This window comes from Cydia amplana, chromosome 15 (genome assembly GCF_948474715.1).
Source record: "Cydia amplana chromosome 15, ilCydAmpl1.1, whole genome shotgun sequence".
In the NCBI taxonomy this organism is placed as follows: Eukaryota; Metazoa; Arthropoda; class Insecta; order Lepidoptera; family Tortricidae; genus Cydia; species Cydia amplana.
The window spans coordinates 15317917-15337076 of NC_086083.1; the positions used below are offsets into that span (position 1 = coordinate 15317917).

Here is a 19160-nt window from a genome sequence, read left to right on the forward strand (position 1 = left end):
AGGTACATTAAAAGGTGAAAAATACAATCTTATTTATTACACACATGTAGAAATACATATATTTAACGTGCAGTCAACATTTAAAAATCGTAAACCTAGTTGGTTATAATCACAATGGTTTTTTAATTCATCATATAAACTATTGTCTCATAAATAGAGGTAATATTAAAAAGTTTACTCGGTGGAACTATAAAATAATTGTTAAGAACGTTCTAATTGTTCGATTTAAATAAATGTAAAACTATTACGTATCTGAGGGCCTACCGCTAAATTTCGCTATTTGTCTCTCTATCGCTCTTCCATCGTGCTATAAAAAGACAGATAACGAAATTTCGATTTTTGTATTTCGCGGTATATCTTCTGTTTTCAAATTATATTAAATACTCATCCTATGATCTATTGCACATCTGTACCTACCTATATTAAATTAATTATAATTAGGTATCCCTGTTCAAAAAAGTTAAAGGCCTAGAGATAGAAAGAGACACTTCTCTTCTCTAACCTAACCTATTTCAATAAAGTGTCTGAGTATTATTCATGCCGGTTTTTTAACTATCGAGAACAAAAGGCTTATTCAAATTGTAATAGCAGTTGTATTCAATTTTCGGTTTGCATTTTTCATCAACGTTTGTCATCTTGTCTAGGCCCCCTGTTTACAACTTCTCAAATCACGTGACCACGCATTACGTCGCTCAGCCGAATCAACGGCTTAAACATTCCTTTAATTCTAGGTATATTAAATGTTCTTATTTGCGTTATATGGGTAACTAACACACGTAACCATTCGTAAACCTTATTACAACGACGTAAGGTCTACTAACAGTCGGTGTTTATCGTTCAATCATGCGCAGGCGCAGCGGGCCCTCCGGCGCGTACATGAAGGTGACCGCGTAGTCGAGGGGCTCGTGGTGGTATTCAAGACGGTATCGGCGGATCAACTGTGGGTAAGACAAATTTTAGTTAATAACTAAGTACTTACAATATATAAATGACAAAAACGGAGAGGAAAATTTGAGGTTTCTACAGCTGTTTCCTGAAGTCTTTAGAGTGTCATTAAGTATATTGGCACGTTTGCATGAATGATATTTATTGATATTGATATTTATTGAAATAAAACATTACAGCATTACAGCTAAGGGGCGCCAATGCCCTGTAAAATTAAGTAAGTAGGTAATAATAAAGCTATAGGTAATAAAATTATAAGATAAATATGACAGTTTAATTAATAAGCTACCTATGTTGATTCGCAAAAACGTAAAAAATCTTTAAAAAGTTTATGACAGGTCGGCAAACAAGTCGCAGTCAGGTGCAAAAGATAAAAAAATATTGAGGAGTGTCCGGGAATGGACAATTGGAGAGTACTGGTGTGCAGTCGTGTGAAAGGTTCCATTATCTAGTAGGCGATAATGGAACCTTTAAATAATCTGTAAATTACCTTAGCCAGCAGAACTTGTATCTCCAAATCAGCGAACCGCCGTCCCAAGCAGATCCTGGCTCCAAATCCATACGGCAGGGAAGCGAAGGAATGCAGCCGCCCGTCGCCCTCCAGCCAGCGCTCCGGCTTGAACTCCAGCGGGTTGGACACGAACTGCTCCATGTTGCCGGTCACTATGGTGGGGAATACCACTTGAACCTGGAATGAAAATGTGATTTAGTAGCAAATCGTCCAAATTAATTTTTTTTGGAGTCAAACCAAATTAGGGGTTTTTTTTTATCTATCAGAAATGATTAAACTAAAAATGTATAATTTCAAAGATGCTATTAAACAGTAGTAACAACTAAAATACCTAATGATTAATTTACTTACCCCCTTAGGAATATGGTATCCGCAAATGACATCGTCTTCTTGCAAAGTACGTCCATTGCCAATGACAGTTGAATACATCCTGCAAAAATAAAAATATATTGTTTAGAGTATGTGCGGAAAAACAAGAGTCATGGAATGTATGGGGTCCAATACATTCCACGACTCTTCTCTTTCCGAACAGACTCTAAAATGTACAATTTCTGAAATAGATCTAAATACTAATATCGTATGAAAAGCTAGAGTCCGTCTTACTAAGCCATGCCTACACCGGCGACGAAATGATTTGACGTTTCGCTTTAACGCTTTCCAACTCAGTGCAGAGTTAGCAGACTCCAGCTTGATTGTTTTATAATTAAACTGTCTGAAAGCTTACAGTGGTAAAAATATCTGACCCTGCTCAGAGGCATTTATTTCACTAGATAAAAACGCCTTCATAAATATGCGGCCATAACAACTGTGAAATTGCTGTAGTTGTTACATTGCAATTTTGGCTACAACAATATCAGAACTCACCTAAATACTTCCCTAACGAAAGCTTTAGTGTAATGCAGCTTATCTAGATCAGCATAGTTGATAGGTTTACTAGGGTCAGGGAAGACCCGTGCGATCTCCTCCGCCATCTTTTCTTGCTGCGGCAGACGTGTGGCTGCTTGGTATAGAATTGAGCAGACAGCCATTGATATCTGGAATGAAGCAAAACTTATTTCTTTAGGAAACAATCTAGCTGTCATATTAACCTAATTTTTATCAAGTAAACCTTAAGCTGTGAAAGAGAGAGTGAAATAAGGACCCATTTTTTTCTTGTTTACATCGTTTTAAACAAAACTTAAAAGGCAAACTTATACTTAAATAAAACGTTTGTCTTTTTGCTTCATGTAGGCAATTTCAAAGTGCCCTTTTTGAGTAAAAGTAGCTCTTCATGAACGTCATTTATGTAAGGAAAGATAACGTTGTTGCCTGTGTTGAAATTTCCCCAATTACTAGGCTAGGATGAGATAGTAAAACTAATTATATTAGTTTACAAAGTTAATAAAAACAACCCTCAACCTCTCGTCCAGAGGACACGGCTTCCAGCGCAGACGCCGGACGTGAACTACGGCGTTTGTTGCAAACCAGCGCTTTACTCGCTTTACTCAATCATACCTAACCGTAACGGGTACCATGAGACCATGACACATATAAAATAATCTAATTATACTTTAATTTAATTGTAGAAGGTGCAGAATCAACGAATATAACTTACCGTGTCAATTCCCACAAGAATGAGGTCAAGCGCCATGATGGTGGCTATCTTGGGGTCGCCTTCGCTGGCCAAAACTCGCTCTAGTAGGGACAAGTCGTTTTCTGAGGTCACTTTCTTGGTCTTTAGCCTTTCTAAGGCTTCATTGATGTATTTTGAGCATAACCTGCGATTAATGAATAGGTACAAAATAGTAAGATTGAATGAAAGCAAGTTCTTGGCTAATTATTTCGATTTTTGTGAAGTCCTTCTATGATTAAAACTTTAGATCACCCATTCATTACGTTTTAAAACTACAGAAGATTTGTTTGTAGTCCATGAAAAATAAAGTAAATAGTTTGATACACGTATGAATATAATTCATACTACTTGGTATTATATATTCCTCGTATAATAAGTCTTGCCTTTAATCATACCTACAAGATAATAGCAGTACCTATAGGTAGCTGCCGAAAAGCTATAAACTAACTCTTAATTAGCAAACTTTTACTTAATTAAATTTATTCTTTAAGAATAAATAATCTGATACTTACTCGACAAAGAAGTTCATATTATTAACATATTTCGTCCACAACGGCGTCGGTATATACCGCCAGTACGGCGCCTTCAGCTCCAAAACAGCGACGTTCCTCAGTGCGAATTTTGCCGCGTCTATAATGCGTTGCGGCTCCGATTCTTTGGTCAGATCGGATGATAGGCAACCGAGCCGCGTGTCGAGCGCTACTCGCCCGATACCTGGAACATAGATGGCGTTGTTGTCAATTTATGAAAAATGTAGCTTTTGAAAGAATGTTTTTAAGTTTAAAGATTTATTAAAGAGATGTATCAAAAGATTTATTAAAGAGATGTATCAAGAGTTTCATATATTAAAACGCCGTGTGACTCATCATTGTTGTAGAATTTTGATAAATCAATGTTTTTTTTATTCTACCGTGTTTGTACTTTTATAATTTCAGCTTTAGTCGGATGACCATCATCATCAATTCATCACTGTATGTTTAAGCCTGTGATAGCGTGTGTAGGTACCTATTAACAAGTGAAATTTCCACGTATATATCCACGTTATCATAGGCACAAAATTACGGTGTCAATAACAAAAATAAGTAATATTTAGCATGTTTATTAAAGTACCTACAACGCTTCCTACTTTTAACTTGTTTAATCTTTGGAAAGATTTGCGGGGAACACGGTAGACAGTATTTAAATTGCCATTTTATAGACAGGACGTTTTCAAAGGGGACAAAGGGACATTTTGGAAGTGGGTATGGAACCAAATAAACTTACACTCCAAAGACCACCGATGGATATCGTTGTCGAACTCATGAGGCAGGTCCCCTTGGTCATCCCTCGCGTTCTCCATGTACCTGATGAAGTCCTCAGTGACGGTCTCAATGGGGCCCACGTATTTCTTCACAGTTTGGGGCTGGAGGATCGGGCGTTGGACCTTTGAGCGGAACTGGCGCCATTTCTCGCCATGTCTGGAATTAGTAAGAAAGGTTAGTCGAGGATACGTGGCAATGTTGTACTTTGGGTGCGGAGTGGGGAAAAGATAATTGTAGAATAAATTTAAGCGCCTAAAGATAAGTAATTATGTTTCTGGTGAACTTTATACCCCTATATCCTATATTAGCTCTACTATCATTTAAATTCCCCTTTTTACCATTTTTTAGCGGTTAAAGTTCAGTTAATTATTCTTATTATCAATTTATACCTATGAAAGGTAACTGTAATGTTAATACAATTCCTTTTTTGCATTGTGCCACGGAAAATCTCAATCAACGTGCAGCGTTAAAATAACAACGACTATTCGTATTTAATAGTTGTTAATACAAAAGCTACTAACTCCAAAAGGCATTATGCCCAAAGAAATCACGAACCCATCGTGCCTTTATTTTTAAGTGATTTAACAAGGCAATATGGAACCAATCTTATTTCGTATTCCTCGTGCGACTTTTGCCTTCTCTCGGTGATGGTCATTTGTTTGATTTACCATGTCGGAAATTCCATATATGTTGGATGTACGTTGAGGTACCTTTTGTTAACACGTTTAATATACAACTTGTATGGAAGATGTGTTAATGGATATAATTTTTTTGTGAAAACTGACGCATCCTCATCAGTTGTACGTTGTACGGCCAAAGAATGAGTTGAATTTTAAGTGTGGACAGAGCGCAAGTGCTAAAAAATCTATTGGTCACACAGAACAGTTAAAGAAAAGGCGAGTGAAACGAATTATAAATGAATGAAATTCCGTACAGGTAAAAAAGGATGCCACAATTGTAATTGAAAAAAAAATGTAGTACGCGTTTCTTTCTCGCTGCAATATTCTACAGAAATGTTATATTTATGTAGTTTACCATCTTTTAACACAAGCCTTATCGAGTCTTACTGTGGGACTAGGTCGGTTTATGTCATGTTTCTGTCAGAGATCTACAATGTAGATCATAGGTACTCTAGGAGTCTAGGTACCCTACAAGATTGCCTGTCAATTATATCAGAAACGAGATTATTTTCACAAACAAACGCGTCTCGAAAGCATAGTCAATAGTAATAATAAAGTCCAACATTAAGTGTTTACTTGCGAAGTATGTTCAGCAAACACTCAAACAAATGTTACGTAGAATAAACACTATACCTATCTTGTATCTAAATGGAATATCTACATAATTTATCAGTTGTCATTACTTGTCTTTACGGCTACCATCAGTTTGGCACTGACATAAACGCCGACGACAACGTAATTTACTTTCTATGCATCTCGCTCGTACTCGCATATTAGGGCAAGCGAGATGTATAGAAAGTAAATTACGTTATCGATAGCGTAAATGTCAGTTTTGACACTGTCAGTGACTCATGGTACGGGCTCTTGACTCTAGATCTAGATAATTGTAACGTCACACCTCTCAACTCTAAGTATTATTTGCGTAAGGTAATCTTCATTGCGGTTATGCTGATGTATCTACTTTAAGCCTAACTAAAACCACACCTCGGACACTGGCGATCAAATGTATGAAACAAACGCGTTCCTACGCACACAGCCTAAGCTCGTGTAGGTGAACGTGTACCATGCTTGTGTGAGTGAGATAAGACATTGTAGGGTACCTAACTGTGAGGTAACCGAGAGCGGGTGGGCGGCACTTTCAACGGGAGGCAGGGAGCGTCCATACTGTACGCTAGTACTCTTTATTATACTGTGCTAAAAGTTTTAGCCTAAAACCTAGTACCTACAAAACTAACCCACTATCAGAACTACAACAATAGTAGATAATGTTCTAGAGTATAGTGATAAAAAAAACGTATTAGGCATAACTATTTCACTCTAACAAGTAGTTGCATCCTGCTTTAATAACCTAACTACCTATGAACCTAGCCTTAACGAATTCGAGACTCCACGTTTAAAAAAAAAATCAACATTCAAGGAATCCCATATTTCAGATACAAAAAATATTTATTTATCTAAACAGATATCTCGATCTAGATATATATACTATGTAAAAGATCACATGATATCCGTTTAGAAGTCCAACACATATATGGACCTATGTGCAAACAATCAGTATTTGCTGTTTTACACATCAGTCACGTATAATTCCCTCATTCTTATGACTTGATACATCTCTACTCCAAGGAAATATTGAGTCTATGTATGTGCTTACATACATTAAGTATTTATTACTACTAAGTAATTTCGGCTTGCGTGTTTTCATACTTATTAAATAATGAACGACAATATTATTAGGATTTAATAATATTGTTCGATGAAACAAAATGTCGAAAATTTTAAGGGTCCTATGTACCTACTGTAAAACGTTGTACTACATTACACGTGCGAATAGGTAATTCACAACTCGTGTCGATTTACAACATTTACACCTTTGGGTCGTGTTTTAATTATTGTTATATATTGTGTCAGTCGGTATTGTTGTGTTTCGCCCACAGATGTATCGCCGCTCGTTGCAAATATATGTAGTGAATTTTATCATGACATTTTCCTTTGTAAAAACGTGTAACACAATTCAATATAAATACTTACTACAATTTTTCGTAAACCCCCACTTAATCATACCTCAGTAAGTTAGTGTGTGACAATATCATACATAATTATAATAATCACATTAAGTTTCTCGCCCGTACAGCGTGTGCCAATGTCCTTACCATTTTTATATGATGGTAGTGCGTTGCGAAATGCCGGGCCAACTAAGATTAACCTGTGGTTTTGCAACCGAGGCCCTAGCTAGCTGTCTTAGTTGTGTGCGTGTTAAGTATCAATGTTTTATGTATCTACAAAAATAGGAGAAACTAGTACAGTGCCAACCACTTAAATAGCCTCACCTATATATTGTGAGTATTATAATTATACGTGATTATTTTTATCAATATATCTTAAATTTGAATTGTACGCCCTGGCGTTTATCGAACGACACATTAACAAGTCGGAACTTGTCTGCGCGCGAAACGTTGTGGACGCAAGAGCTAATACGGGCCGTCCACATGAATAGCCTCAGTGTAACATAATCGTCCAAACCGTGCATTTAAGTTTCGCTTTCAAATTTATTTTATTATGATTAGATAATACAGATGGCATTCCATTAAGTACCTGCAGTAACGCGATAAACACAGTGTTTTTGTGACTATGGGACGTGGTAAAAAACTTACAAGTTTAGAAATTGAAAAGGTTAATTTTTATTTAACTCTAAAATTATCCCATCGTGAGATAGCTAAAAAAATAGGTCGCAGCCCTAAAGTTATTAATAATTATGTTAAAAATAAGGAAAATTACGGCCACCAGTATAAAGGACGCACAAAATTTGCCACTACGGATCGAGAACGTCGACTTATTTTACGCTCTCCTTCAAATTCCACCAAGACCGCCAGGCAAATAGCTAGTGAAATAAATACTAGAGCATCTCTCTCTACAGTTCGACGGATTATTAGAACATCATCTTACCTCAAACGAAAAAAAATCATGAGTAAACCTCCTTTGCGCGAACAACATGTGGCGGGTCGACTGTTTTTTGCTAAAAAAGTACATGTGCTGGAAAACCGAGTGACGAAATGTGATTTTTAGTGATGAGAAAAAGTTTAATCTAGATGGTCCAGATGCATTTAAATATTATTTTCATGACCTAAGGAAAGAACCGAAAGTACTATTACGTCATCATTCAACTCTCGGATCGGTGATGGTTTGGGGAGCAATTTCTTACTATGGTACTGTTGATTTAATTGTGGTAGATGGAAGACTAAATGCTGAAAAGTATTTAAATTTATTAAAAGAAACAAAAAGTAAGATCAGAAAAGTAATAGGTAGAAAAAAAGGTTTTTTCAGCATGATAATGCTCCCACACACACGTCAGCCATAGTTACAAAGTGGTTTGAAGAAAACCAGATTGAAGTTCTAGATTGGCCTTCCTTGTCCCCTGATCTGAACATCATGGAAAATGCCTGGGGTTGGCTGTCTCGGCAAGTTTATTACAACGGAAGACAGTTAAGTAATAAAGAAGAACTGATTCAAGCTATTTATACTGTTTGGGATTCTGTGGACGTTAATTACATACATTCTTTATATGAATCACTACCTAATCGTATTTTAGAATTAATAAGGTCTAATGGAAGGTATACGAAATATTAAATGAAATAATTTTAATAACTAAACAGTATCTTTTAGCATGTGAGGCTATTCAAGTGGAAGGGTCAATTATTTGTTTGGCGTTATTTCTTAAAACTTTGATTAGATAACAATAAATATTTTATGTACTATTACAAGGCTTCATGTTTTATTTCATATTTAATGTTTAATGTATATCTCCTTTTTATATTACTATGAGAAATATTAATTTTGGTGAGTGAGGCTATTCAAGTGGCTGGCACTGTATGTAGAGTTTATTTCTGTCATCTTATATAAGGTCGAGTGGCCTAACCTAGCAGAGGTAGATAGGTGCCTGGCTAAAGTTACTTTTAATAGGTAGTTAATGCACTAGTGTTTTGCCAGACGACGTAAAATACATAAATCTTAATAATATCATGAAATCTACTGTTCGATTTGTTTGTAAATTATCGTTTGGCGTTTGTTCTTCTTTTATCACAAATAAATGAAAAAACGCGGAAAAACGACTAATCAGCGCTCGTCTGTCGTACCGCCTCTTAAATATGTATTTAAAATTCATAAGGTGCTATTCTTATACAAACATTGTAGGTATACTAGACTAAGAAAATCTCTCCAAATAAAGAAGGGCAACCGGTCAAAAATCCGTTATAACATCCGTATGTATTGTAGGGTTACCACTAACCAAACATTATATAATTATTCCTGACATGTTGATTAAAATTATTTGATATAACAGCACAGAAATATTAGAGATATTATTAGAATAGTTAGTTTAAGTTAGTTAGTTTATATTTTGTACTTTTTTTGTGGCAATAAAGCATTTTCATTTCATTTTTCATTTTTCATTTACAGAAGAAAGAATGTATCGGCTAAGGTTAAGAGAATATGTATAGGTATAGGTATGTCAGGATACCCTGAAAAATTAGTAGATGATATCCAAATGATATCATCAAAAACTTAATTTTAAATGACATAATCTATTTAAATAGTCTATGATAGTGAATCGATTTCTTGTATTTTGTAGAGTAATTATGCAATAGTTCTCAAAATTCTGTGTTAATATTGACACGCTAAAAATAATATGCGTTTTTCAGTCACGGTATCAGCAGCAGAGTTGAGGTCATACACATAACAACCCAGTCACAGCAACAGCTCAGGAATTCAGCCGAATTCAGAAACTAATGTTCTTGGAAATTCCACAGATTAAAAAGTTCCTTCAAAATCACGTAAATTACATTCACTCATTTGTTAATTCACCGAGTACCTTTTTGCAATTGGTACTGTAGCTTTGCGTGTATTCATTCACCTCAACTCTCCTGCCACCAAACAGGTACGCAGTTCTGCGTGCTTGTCACGGCGCTGATGGCACGCGAGACAGGTGACGCTTTCGCTACGCCCTGCTTCGCATGTAGGTCACATATCACGCAGTTCTTTAACACACGATAACAACATTGTGGAGCATTGGCCTTCTGTTTACGCCTGCGTTAGGACCACGTTAGAACAGTGGTTATGAACCGGTAGCCCATCACGAACTACTGGTGGGCCTTGAAAGGACGAACTTATTGCCAGATAGCCCTTGAGTCATAACTTCAATAAGTTACGTTTTGTTTACTGAAAAGTCACATTTATATTTCAAAAGTCACATTTTAACCCCCGACGCAGTAAATGGATGTTATATGTTTGACGCTAATGTGTGTCTGGATGTCTGGCTGTGGCATCGTAGCTCTCTCAAATAGTTAAATATATTGATTTGTATGTTTTAAAGTAGTCACACTAGGCAGGTAGTTATATATAAAATTTTCACATCACCTATTCGGAAATGGGCTTTTCCTCCCCCGCTAGAAGCGATCAAAGTGGCAGTTTTCTTCCGTACTAGGAGGGATCAATGTAGCACTTTTCTGTTCTGGGTCACATGTTTTTTTTCTTTTTTGCATATTATTTTTAGATTAAGTAATAATTTCCTAATAGGTGATGTGCAAAGCAGTACCTACATATATTATTTCCACCTTGGGCGTTAACACTTGAATCCCTCACTAAGCTCAGGATTATATTTTAATCTTCGCTTTGTTCAAGATTCAATATACGTTGTACGGCCTCGCCGTAAATATGTCATTTTGCTCCCTTGTAACACAATCTACTAATAAACTAAAAAGTGACGAAGCCGTGGTGGTGGTGGTGAAGGCCGGGAGCTATCAGCCACCATTCAGTTTATTATACTGATTATACAGCATGTTTGTTCAGATTGTCCGCGATCGGCGGACATTGTTCATTAGTTTCAAGTTCACAACTGTGACATAAACAACGTAAGAAACAATAGTTACTGTTTAGCGAAGGCACGCAAATTGTGAGAGCTCGCTTTGAATGACTGGCGTTGACCTTGGGTATGCAGTAATTTTACAGTGTGAACTGACAGCAACAGGTGACCATCGCCATTGGAGTTTGGAATGAAATATCATTCAATAATTCATTTAGGACTCCGCTGGCTTGGTCACCTGGAGAGGATGGGGGGAGGATCGTGCTTTGATAAGAGCGTATGTGGGGCACCCGGGCGGAAAACGTCCATCTGGGCGTCCCAGATACCGCTGGAGTGACGAAGCCCAAAAAGACCTGTCCGCCCTCGGCGTGAAGTGCCGCAGGATAGGGCAGAGTGGCGCTCTCTTGTGTCAGAGGCCAAGATCCTTTTTGGGTCACTGAGCCAGTGATGTATGTATGTATGTATGTAATTTATGTACAAAACTTAAGAAACTAAAACCCGTGAGCCATGCCGGGTCCGAAGGACACCATCACGCTAGCAGCGTTACCCCGCTGTATGGCGATGGAGACCTGTAGCCTATTTTATAAAGCAACAAGTTACAATTTACAAGCGGAAGTCTCTTTCTAACCCTATGTGTTAGAACGAAACTTCCGCTTGTAAATTGTAACTTTATAAAATAGGCCACTGTTGGACAAGCCATGACTCAGAACGGGGGTTATTCCCTCTCCCTGAGTTATTCTCTCTTGCCAAGGTCTCGGAAGAGCTCTCGTGCCTCCCGTCCCCAGAGCCCGGCTGTCTCGACGGCAATTCAATGGGTTGGCAACTGTCAAAGGTTTTCATAGATGGCGCCATCATAGCTTGCCCCTTTTTCTATGAGATTTGGCTTAAAGGGCTGGCATCCAATTAAGGCATTAAAAAAACAGAAATTTGACACAATACCCCTATAATCCCTAGATATAATCCCTAGATTGACAGAGCAAGCTATGATGGCACCATCTGGGTCAAAAACAATACTGTGTTCACGTCTTTTCTGTAGACATACACAAGAGTTAAGGGCTATAAAGGTTAATTTTCTTATTTAATCCTTATCCACGTGAAAAGGTTCTCCTTTTATTTAGAGAAATATGATAAAATCATTACTTACATGCCCACAAGCTGTTAACTATTGCCCACAGGAGAGAAAACTAGTGTGTTCGCGCGAACTGTACATTTTTCTGAACACAGTATTGTTTTTGACCCATCTGCTAAATATGTCGACCGACCAACCCCATTGTTCGGGTGCGGTGCGCTCAGCTCACTACACCGAGCAGTCATAGGCGAGGCGGGATATTTTTTTCAGTAAGACTCAAATAAGAAAATTGTGATATTTAGGTACCTGGGTTAATAATTATTCTATTGTCCACAGTAGTGTCCTTTTCATAAAATGTGTTTGACCTATTACGGATATTTCCATTAGGTACTTTTCCATTTATACAGACCGGTTTGATAGTCTAGAGTGTCTAGACGTGTTATTTTTATATAATGATCATGAATTATTTATCCAAAAACATTTATGCTCTTAAAATAATGTCTATATGGCTCAGTTTTATGTAAAAAAGCGGCCAAGTGCGAGTCGGACTCGCCCATGAAGGGTTCCGTATTTAGGCGATTTATGACGCATAAAAAAAAAACTACTTACTAGATCTCGTTCAAACCAATTTTTGGTGGAAGTTTACATGGTAATGTACATCATATATTTTTTTTAGTTTTATCATTCTCTTATTTTAGAAGTTACAGGGGGGGGGACACACATTTTACCACTTTGGAAGTGTCTCTCGCGCAAACTATTCAGTTTAGAAAAAAATGATATTAGAAACCTCAATATCATTTTTGAAGACCTATCCATAGATACCCCACACGTATGGGTTTGATGAAAAAAAATTTTTTGAGTTTCAGTTCGAAGTATGGGGAACCCCAAAAATTTATTGTTTTTTTTTCTATTTTTGTGTGAAAATCTTAATGCGGTTCACAGAATACATCTACTTACCAAGTTTCAACAGTATAGTTCTTATAGTTTCGGAGAAAAGTGGCTGTGACATACGGACGGACAGACAGACGGACAGACAGACAGACATGACGAATCTATAAGGGTTCCGTTTTTTGCCATTTGGCTACGGAACCCTAAAAAGGGTCAAGCTATAGTAGCGCCATCTATACAAACCTTTAACAATTTGCCAACCCGATTCAGGTGGTTCACACTTCACACAAAGTTCGCTGGAATCGAAAGTGATCGAAAAGGAATTAATTTCCGCTGCCCATCTTAATCTTAACCTCAAGTTATTTCACATACTTACCTACGTCTTACATAATGGCAAAAATCTATAATGGCAAAATTATTATCACCCCACTGCATTAGTTTTAAGAACTAAGTAGCTTTAAGAACTATTTTTTAAGAATACGTGCTATACCCTGTCAGGGTCCATATGATACTTTAAATATCTGTAACAACATATGTACCAGGGTTGGCAATAAACGATTATGATTATGATTACATGGTACAGTCGGCCATAAATGTGGTCTACCACCCTACGGTTGAGGTTCGTTTGAACGTCATGAGACAACAAGGTCGATTTCCCCTTGCAATAATATTATGTCAGTGACAATTGTCAACCTTATTAGCGATCGTTAGATCTCGCAGAAACGTTTGTCAAAACTGGTAGACCACTTTCTTGGCCCACTGTACCTACGAATTACGATATCACTACATAGTATAAAACAAAGTCGCTTCCCGCTGTCTGTCTGTCTGTCTGTATGCTTAGATCTTTAAAACTACGCAATGGATTTTGATGCGGTTTTTTTTAATAGATAGAGTGATTCAAGAGGAAGGTTTATGTATAATTGTTAACCCGTGCGAAGCCGGGGCGGGTCGCTAGTAAATCATATAATAATTACGACCTTCAGACCCATAACCAATATTATTAACACGAGCATCCTCTAAACCCAATAAGGTGTGCTAATTCCAAAGACACTAGGCGATAAATACAAAACTAACACTAGGTAAGTATAAATATAAATACCTACGTGCATCTCACCGTCAGCGAATTTAGCACATTTAGTATCTACTAGCTAAGTGTTACCAGCATTGTGTACAGTGATGCAGCATTTTTGCTAAGGCCCAGCCATACAAACGAAACATCCAAAATTACCACTGAAATTTGAACCTAAACTGTAGGAAATAGAGTTGATTTTGCGTTGTTGGAAAATGGAACGAAACAAAGCAAAAGCGACTCTGTTTCAATTGAACATGGTTTAAATTACATCGAACTGAATAGGTACTATAGGTAGGACCTTGGGCCTTAGGAGGCTAGACCAAGGTTAAGAAGTTATCTAAGATTAGACCTAAGATGGCGTGCGAAGGCCGGAGTCAAAAGTGCTAAACGGAATTTAAATTGAGGTTATTGAGGTAGGTCATTTTTAGGGCTCCGTACCCTAAGGGTCAAAACCGGCCAAGTGCGATTCGGAGTCGCGTTCCTAGGGTTCCGTACATTAAGTCTGACTCACGCTTGACTACACATTTCTAATAGGTTTTTCTGTCACTTATAGGTAATGTAATGAACTATTTTTGTGTATTTTTCAAATACCTATGTTATACTCAGTAGTTTCGGAGATAGAGGGAAGAATGGTCGGACAGACAGATAGAAGCACGAGTGATCCTATAAGGGTTCCGTTTTTTTTCCTTTTCAGGTACGGAACCCTAAAAATGGGACCCTATTACTAAGACTCCGCTGTCCGTCTGTCCGTCCGTCTGTCCGTCCGTCTGTCTGTCACCTGGCTATAACTTATGAACCGTGATAGCTAGACAGTTGAAATGTTCACAGATGATGTATTTCTGTTGCCGCTATAACAACAAATACTAAAAACAAAATAAAATGAATATTATTTAAGTGGGGCTCTACAACAAACGTATTTTTTTTTCCGTTTTCTGCGTAATGGTATGGAAGCCTTCGTGCGCGAGTCCGACTCGCACTTGTCCGGTTTTTATGATATAGGAGGCCAACATGCAGACGCATGGCCTGATGGTAAGCCATTACCGTCGCTTATGGACACCTGTAGCACCATAGCTTAACAAACAGCCTGATGAGATAAGTTGTAAGCATTATAGTGTTACCTATGTCTCTTAAACAATAAATATTACTCTAGAAATGCTGTACCTACTTAGTATTAGTTGAATATGTACCTCCCTGACTTGTAAAACCTTTATCAATAAATGTCTTGTATCTTATAATATTTAATAGTCAAAAAGGTATTCTAATAACTAGAATTAGAATCATTTTAATACTCTGATTACTGTTCTTATAGCAATAGCTTTTTTTTGTCTTTCCCATCACGGAACAATGGCGTTCGGGACCTTTGGGAGTTGTGCGCGTAGCCGAAGACAACACGTAGAGGCCCTTTTGACACTTTAATGAAATGTAAGGGGTATATCCTTGCCCGTGACATGAGACGCACACAGAGATAGCAAAGGACAGGACTATTGAAAGTCGATGGAATCTAAAATGAATTAACTAGGCTATTGGTACAGAATAAGTAATAGTAAGTAGTAGTAGTAATAGTAGTATTAGTATTATCATACTATTGGGTGAAAGCGATGGACTTTAGCACTAGCTTATTATTAAGCCTATTTTAAGAGGGTCGTGTATAAAAACTCTATTGGATTCATCTTGAAGTTAATAATTTAATTTAATCACAATGTACAGTAGTAGCAATGTACCTATATCTAAGTTTATGACTCACAAATTTTGCTCTGTGTTAATGAAATATGTATTGAGCTTATCAGCCGTATTATAAAATTGCATAATTAGTATCGTAATACAAGAATTGCTTGATGTATCGCAATTATTAAAATTACTACAATTGACACTTTTTTTCTCTTCTACACTGCTACTTTTGTTTTTCTTAGGTCCACTTGCGCCATCAGACTAATGTCAAAATGTAACCAACTGGTAACCATCGTAACTCCAGGTTTAACCGGTTAACCCCGGGTTAGTGGAATGGTGCAAGTGGCCCTTATAGACTCTATTAAAACTCCGTTATTGGGATTCGTTATAACGCCACAATTTCACCCGTCGGTCGACTTTCTCATGCTACTATACTTTCCCAACGATCAAGTGACTCTAGATGAGAAGTCGTTTGCTTACAACATTGTACTCGTAACTATTGAGTACATTTTGTTGTTGTTGATTGTTTATTGAGTACATTTTGTTTCGTTGTTTACGATATTAAAACGCATCTACTTAAATTAAGTGAGTGGGCTTTCCATAAATAGATAAAACTAAAATATCTTTTTTACATTGCCCATTCGAAAAAGGGCTTTTTCTTCACTGATAGGAGGGAACAAAGTGATGATTTTCTGTTCTAGGACACGATTTTATTCTTTTTTTTTCATATTTTTTCCATTCCGCTTATTTTTCGAATTAAAACCAGTACCTAGTAGGTTTATTTTAAGATATAAACTCAAGTTGTTTATTATTTTTTTCCTTGAAGGCCTTAAACTCCGTTTCCAAGGTCTCAAACTGTACCTAAATGAGTAGTTAGTGTTCATTAAAATGACTACGTTGCGTGCCGAATGCAACTAGGTGTCAAGGGGAGGCATAATGATACTTACAAGATAAAGTTTAACAGCTACCGAGAAAATTATACCTACATGTTTTGGTGATTTTTAGGGTTCCGTAGCCAAATGGCAAAAAACGGAACCCTTATAGATTCGTCATGTCTGTCTGTCTGTCTGTCTGTCCGTCTGTCCGTCTGTCCGTCTGTCTGTCCGTCCGTATGTCACAGCCACTTTTCTCCGAAACTATAAGAACTATACTGTTGAAACTTGGTAAGTAGATGTATTCTGTGAACCGCATTAAGATTTTCACACAAAAATAGAAAAAAATCAATAAATTTTTGGGGTTCCCCATACTTCGAACTGAAACTCAAAAATTTTTTTTCATCAAACCCATACGTGTGGGGTATCTATGGATAGGTCTTCAAAAATGATATTGAGGTTTCTAATATCATTTTTTTCTAAACTGAATAGTTTGCGCGAGAGACACTTCCAAAGTGGTAAAATGTGTGTCCCCCCCCCCCCCCCCCTGTAACTTCTAAAATAAGAGAATGATAAAACTAAAAAAAATATATGATGTACATTACCATGTAAACTTCCACCGAAAATTGGTTTGAACGAGATCTAGTAAGTAGTTTTTTTTTATACGTCTTAAATCGCCTAAATACGGAACCCTTCATGGGCGAGTCCGACTCGCACTTGGCCGCTTTTTTAACTGTTTTAAAAAATGTAGGTAGGTATATCAAGAGCTATACTAACTGCCATCAAACTGATTCGCAGTTTGGCAGTCTTATACACCTTTGTACTGTGTCTTATGAAAAAAAACGCACGGGTTTTAATTGCTCTGAAAATATACTTGTTTAAAATATTGCTCCTTAGTTAAAAATTAAAAATAATAAAAACAAATAAGCTGCGTCATCGTTTTAAAATGTCGCAGAAAGTGAAAGTATCAAATTAAGAAGCAGAGGAACTTTAACTATTTACATTAGTAACGGCATTTAATGTGATGACGTCATGGTACGCGAAAATACAGGTTATGTGCCTAATTTTTAATTTATAATAAGAATTGAATGACAAATAGGGAATCAAAGAAAATAAATTGTAAGTTGCTACCTTTAACTAACTTTAGATACAAATAAAGATTTACTCTCCTTAAAATTATTTACAGTATCGTGGGAATTTTCTTAAGTATACGGAGTTTATATGTACGTAAGTAGGTATATACCTACATACATACATAGTTTATCATTTGAACCAGACTTCAAAAAAAGGAGGAGGTTCACAAGTCGGTGGAACCTTTTTACAAGGGGCACACTTTCTTTTGTGGATATCGATTATTGAGCAGTGAATAATTATGATTACTTTTAAAACGAATGTGGGATACGAGATTAAGGATTTCATTATTTTGTCGCTGACTGGCAAAATTGTTATCACAATTGATGCAATGAAATAAAAAAAAAACATTTAAGTACTTACACCCCAACAACTCCTGGCAGTTCTCCAAAGAAGTCCTTCCTGACCTCCGACTTGTACTTCACCAGGCACGGCATCGCTGGTCTGAACGGCGTAGGCCCCTCTCGCCTATACATCCTCTCAATCTCATCAGCATCGTACACAAACAACAGATCCGGACGTCCGATCAAACCACCCAACCTGACAATCCGACCATATTTATCCAGGAACAACTTCGTCACTTTCGCGAACTCCGATATATCATACTGCCCGATCACGGGCACCATACGCCACGTATTCCCCAAAATCGGAATGGGCTTAGGCCCCGGCACCTCAGAGTAGGGTTTGGCGTTAGCGAAAATTTCTTCGCTAACGTCAGCGGTTGGGGCTATTTGGGAGCGCTGCCGTTTCGAAAACGGGCAGCCCGTGGTCGCGTATCGAACATTTTTTGTGGCGAAAGTTTGGTACGTCTTGAGCAAGGAGCGACCCATGGCGGTTAAGGCCGCGCTGTAGACTGAGCGCTGCGCGGTCCACAGTACCGTTGTGCCGGTCCGGTCATGGTCGGCTATCTCATAAACTGTATAGCAGTGCACGTTTTTTTGCCGTTCTCTTTTTGTCAATGTGGGATTTTAAATAAAGCTGCATACCGAGATCCGGCCTTCAAAATGCAGGTGGTAATATTTGGTTTTGCTTTATTAAAGTAAAAGTAAAGTTGTAGGTAGGTACTCTATGTGGAATCAAAATAAAATTGTAATAAATATAATATTATACATTACAATGAAATATTTAACCTAAACTTATTAAATATACTTGGTCAACCAGATCTTGACAGTAGAAAAAGGCGGCAAATTTGAAAAATGTAGGCGTGAAGGGATATCGTCCCATAGAAAATTTGAATTTCGCGCCTTTTTTTACTGTCAAGATTTGGTTGACCACATGAATCTAGTTTAACTGGATTGGGCATGAGTGGTGGGGATAACTGACAGAACGGGATAGTCTTATGTATCTTTCAGTAGTATCTTTCAGTAGAGTAGCAGCGAAAGCGCTATTATTGTTTGTCCTTGTCACAGTCTCACATCTTGTTTTATTCCCCACCGTAAATTGACCACCGTGATTGGTCGAATTCATTTGTTGCCCACCATAACAAATAAATTGCTATGATTGGTCGAATTTATATGTTTTGTCCCTCACGGAGGCACGCGTAGAGCACTTCTA

The 19160-nt window shown here is 37.3% G+C and overlaps 1 protein-coding gene across 1 annotated transcript; it reads right to left on the minus strand.

Annotated features, from left to right (window-relative positions):
* Positions 1-739: 739 nt before the first annotated feature.
* LOC134654663 (probable cytochrome P450 301a1, mitochondrial) lies at positions 740-18557 on the minus strand. Its single transcript, XM_063510136.1, has 8 exons — positions 17970-18557; positions 4332-4525; positions 3581-3782; positions 3051-3213; positions 2321-2490; positions 1808-1886; positions 1436-1633; positions 740-938 (listed from the first exon to the last, which is right to left on the minus strand). Exons 1-8 carry the CDS (start codon positions 18434-18436, stop codon positions 831-833), a joined length of 1581 nt encoding a protein of 526 aa, XP_063366206.1. The 5' UTR covers positions 18437-18557; the 3' UTR covers positions 740-830.
* Between the last annotated feature and the right edge of the window lie 603 nt (positions 18558-19160).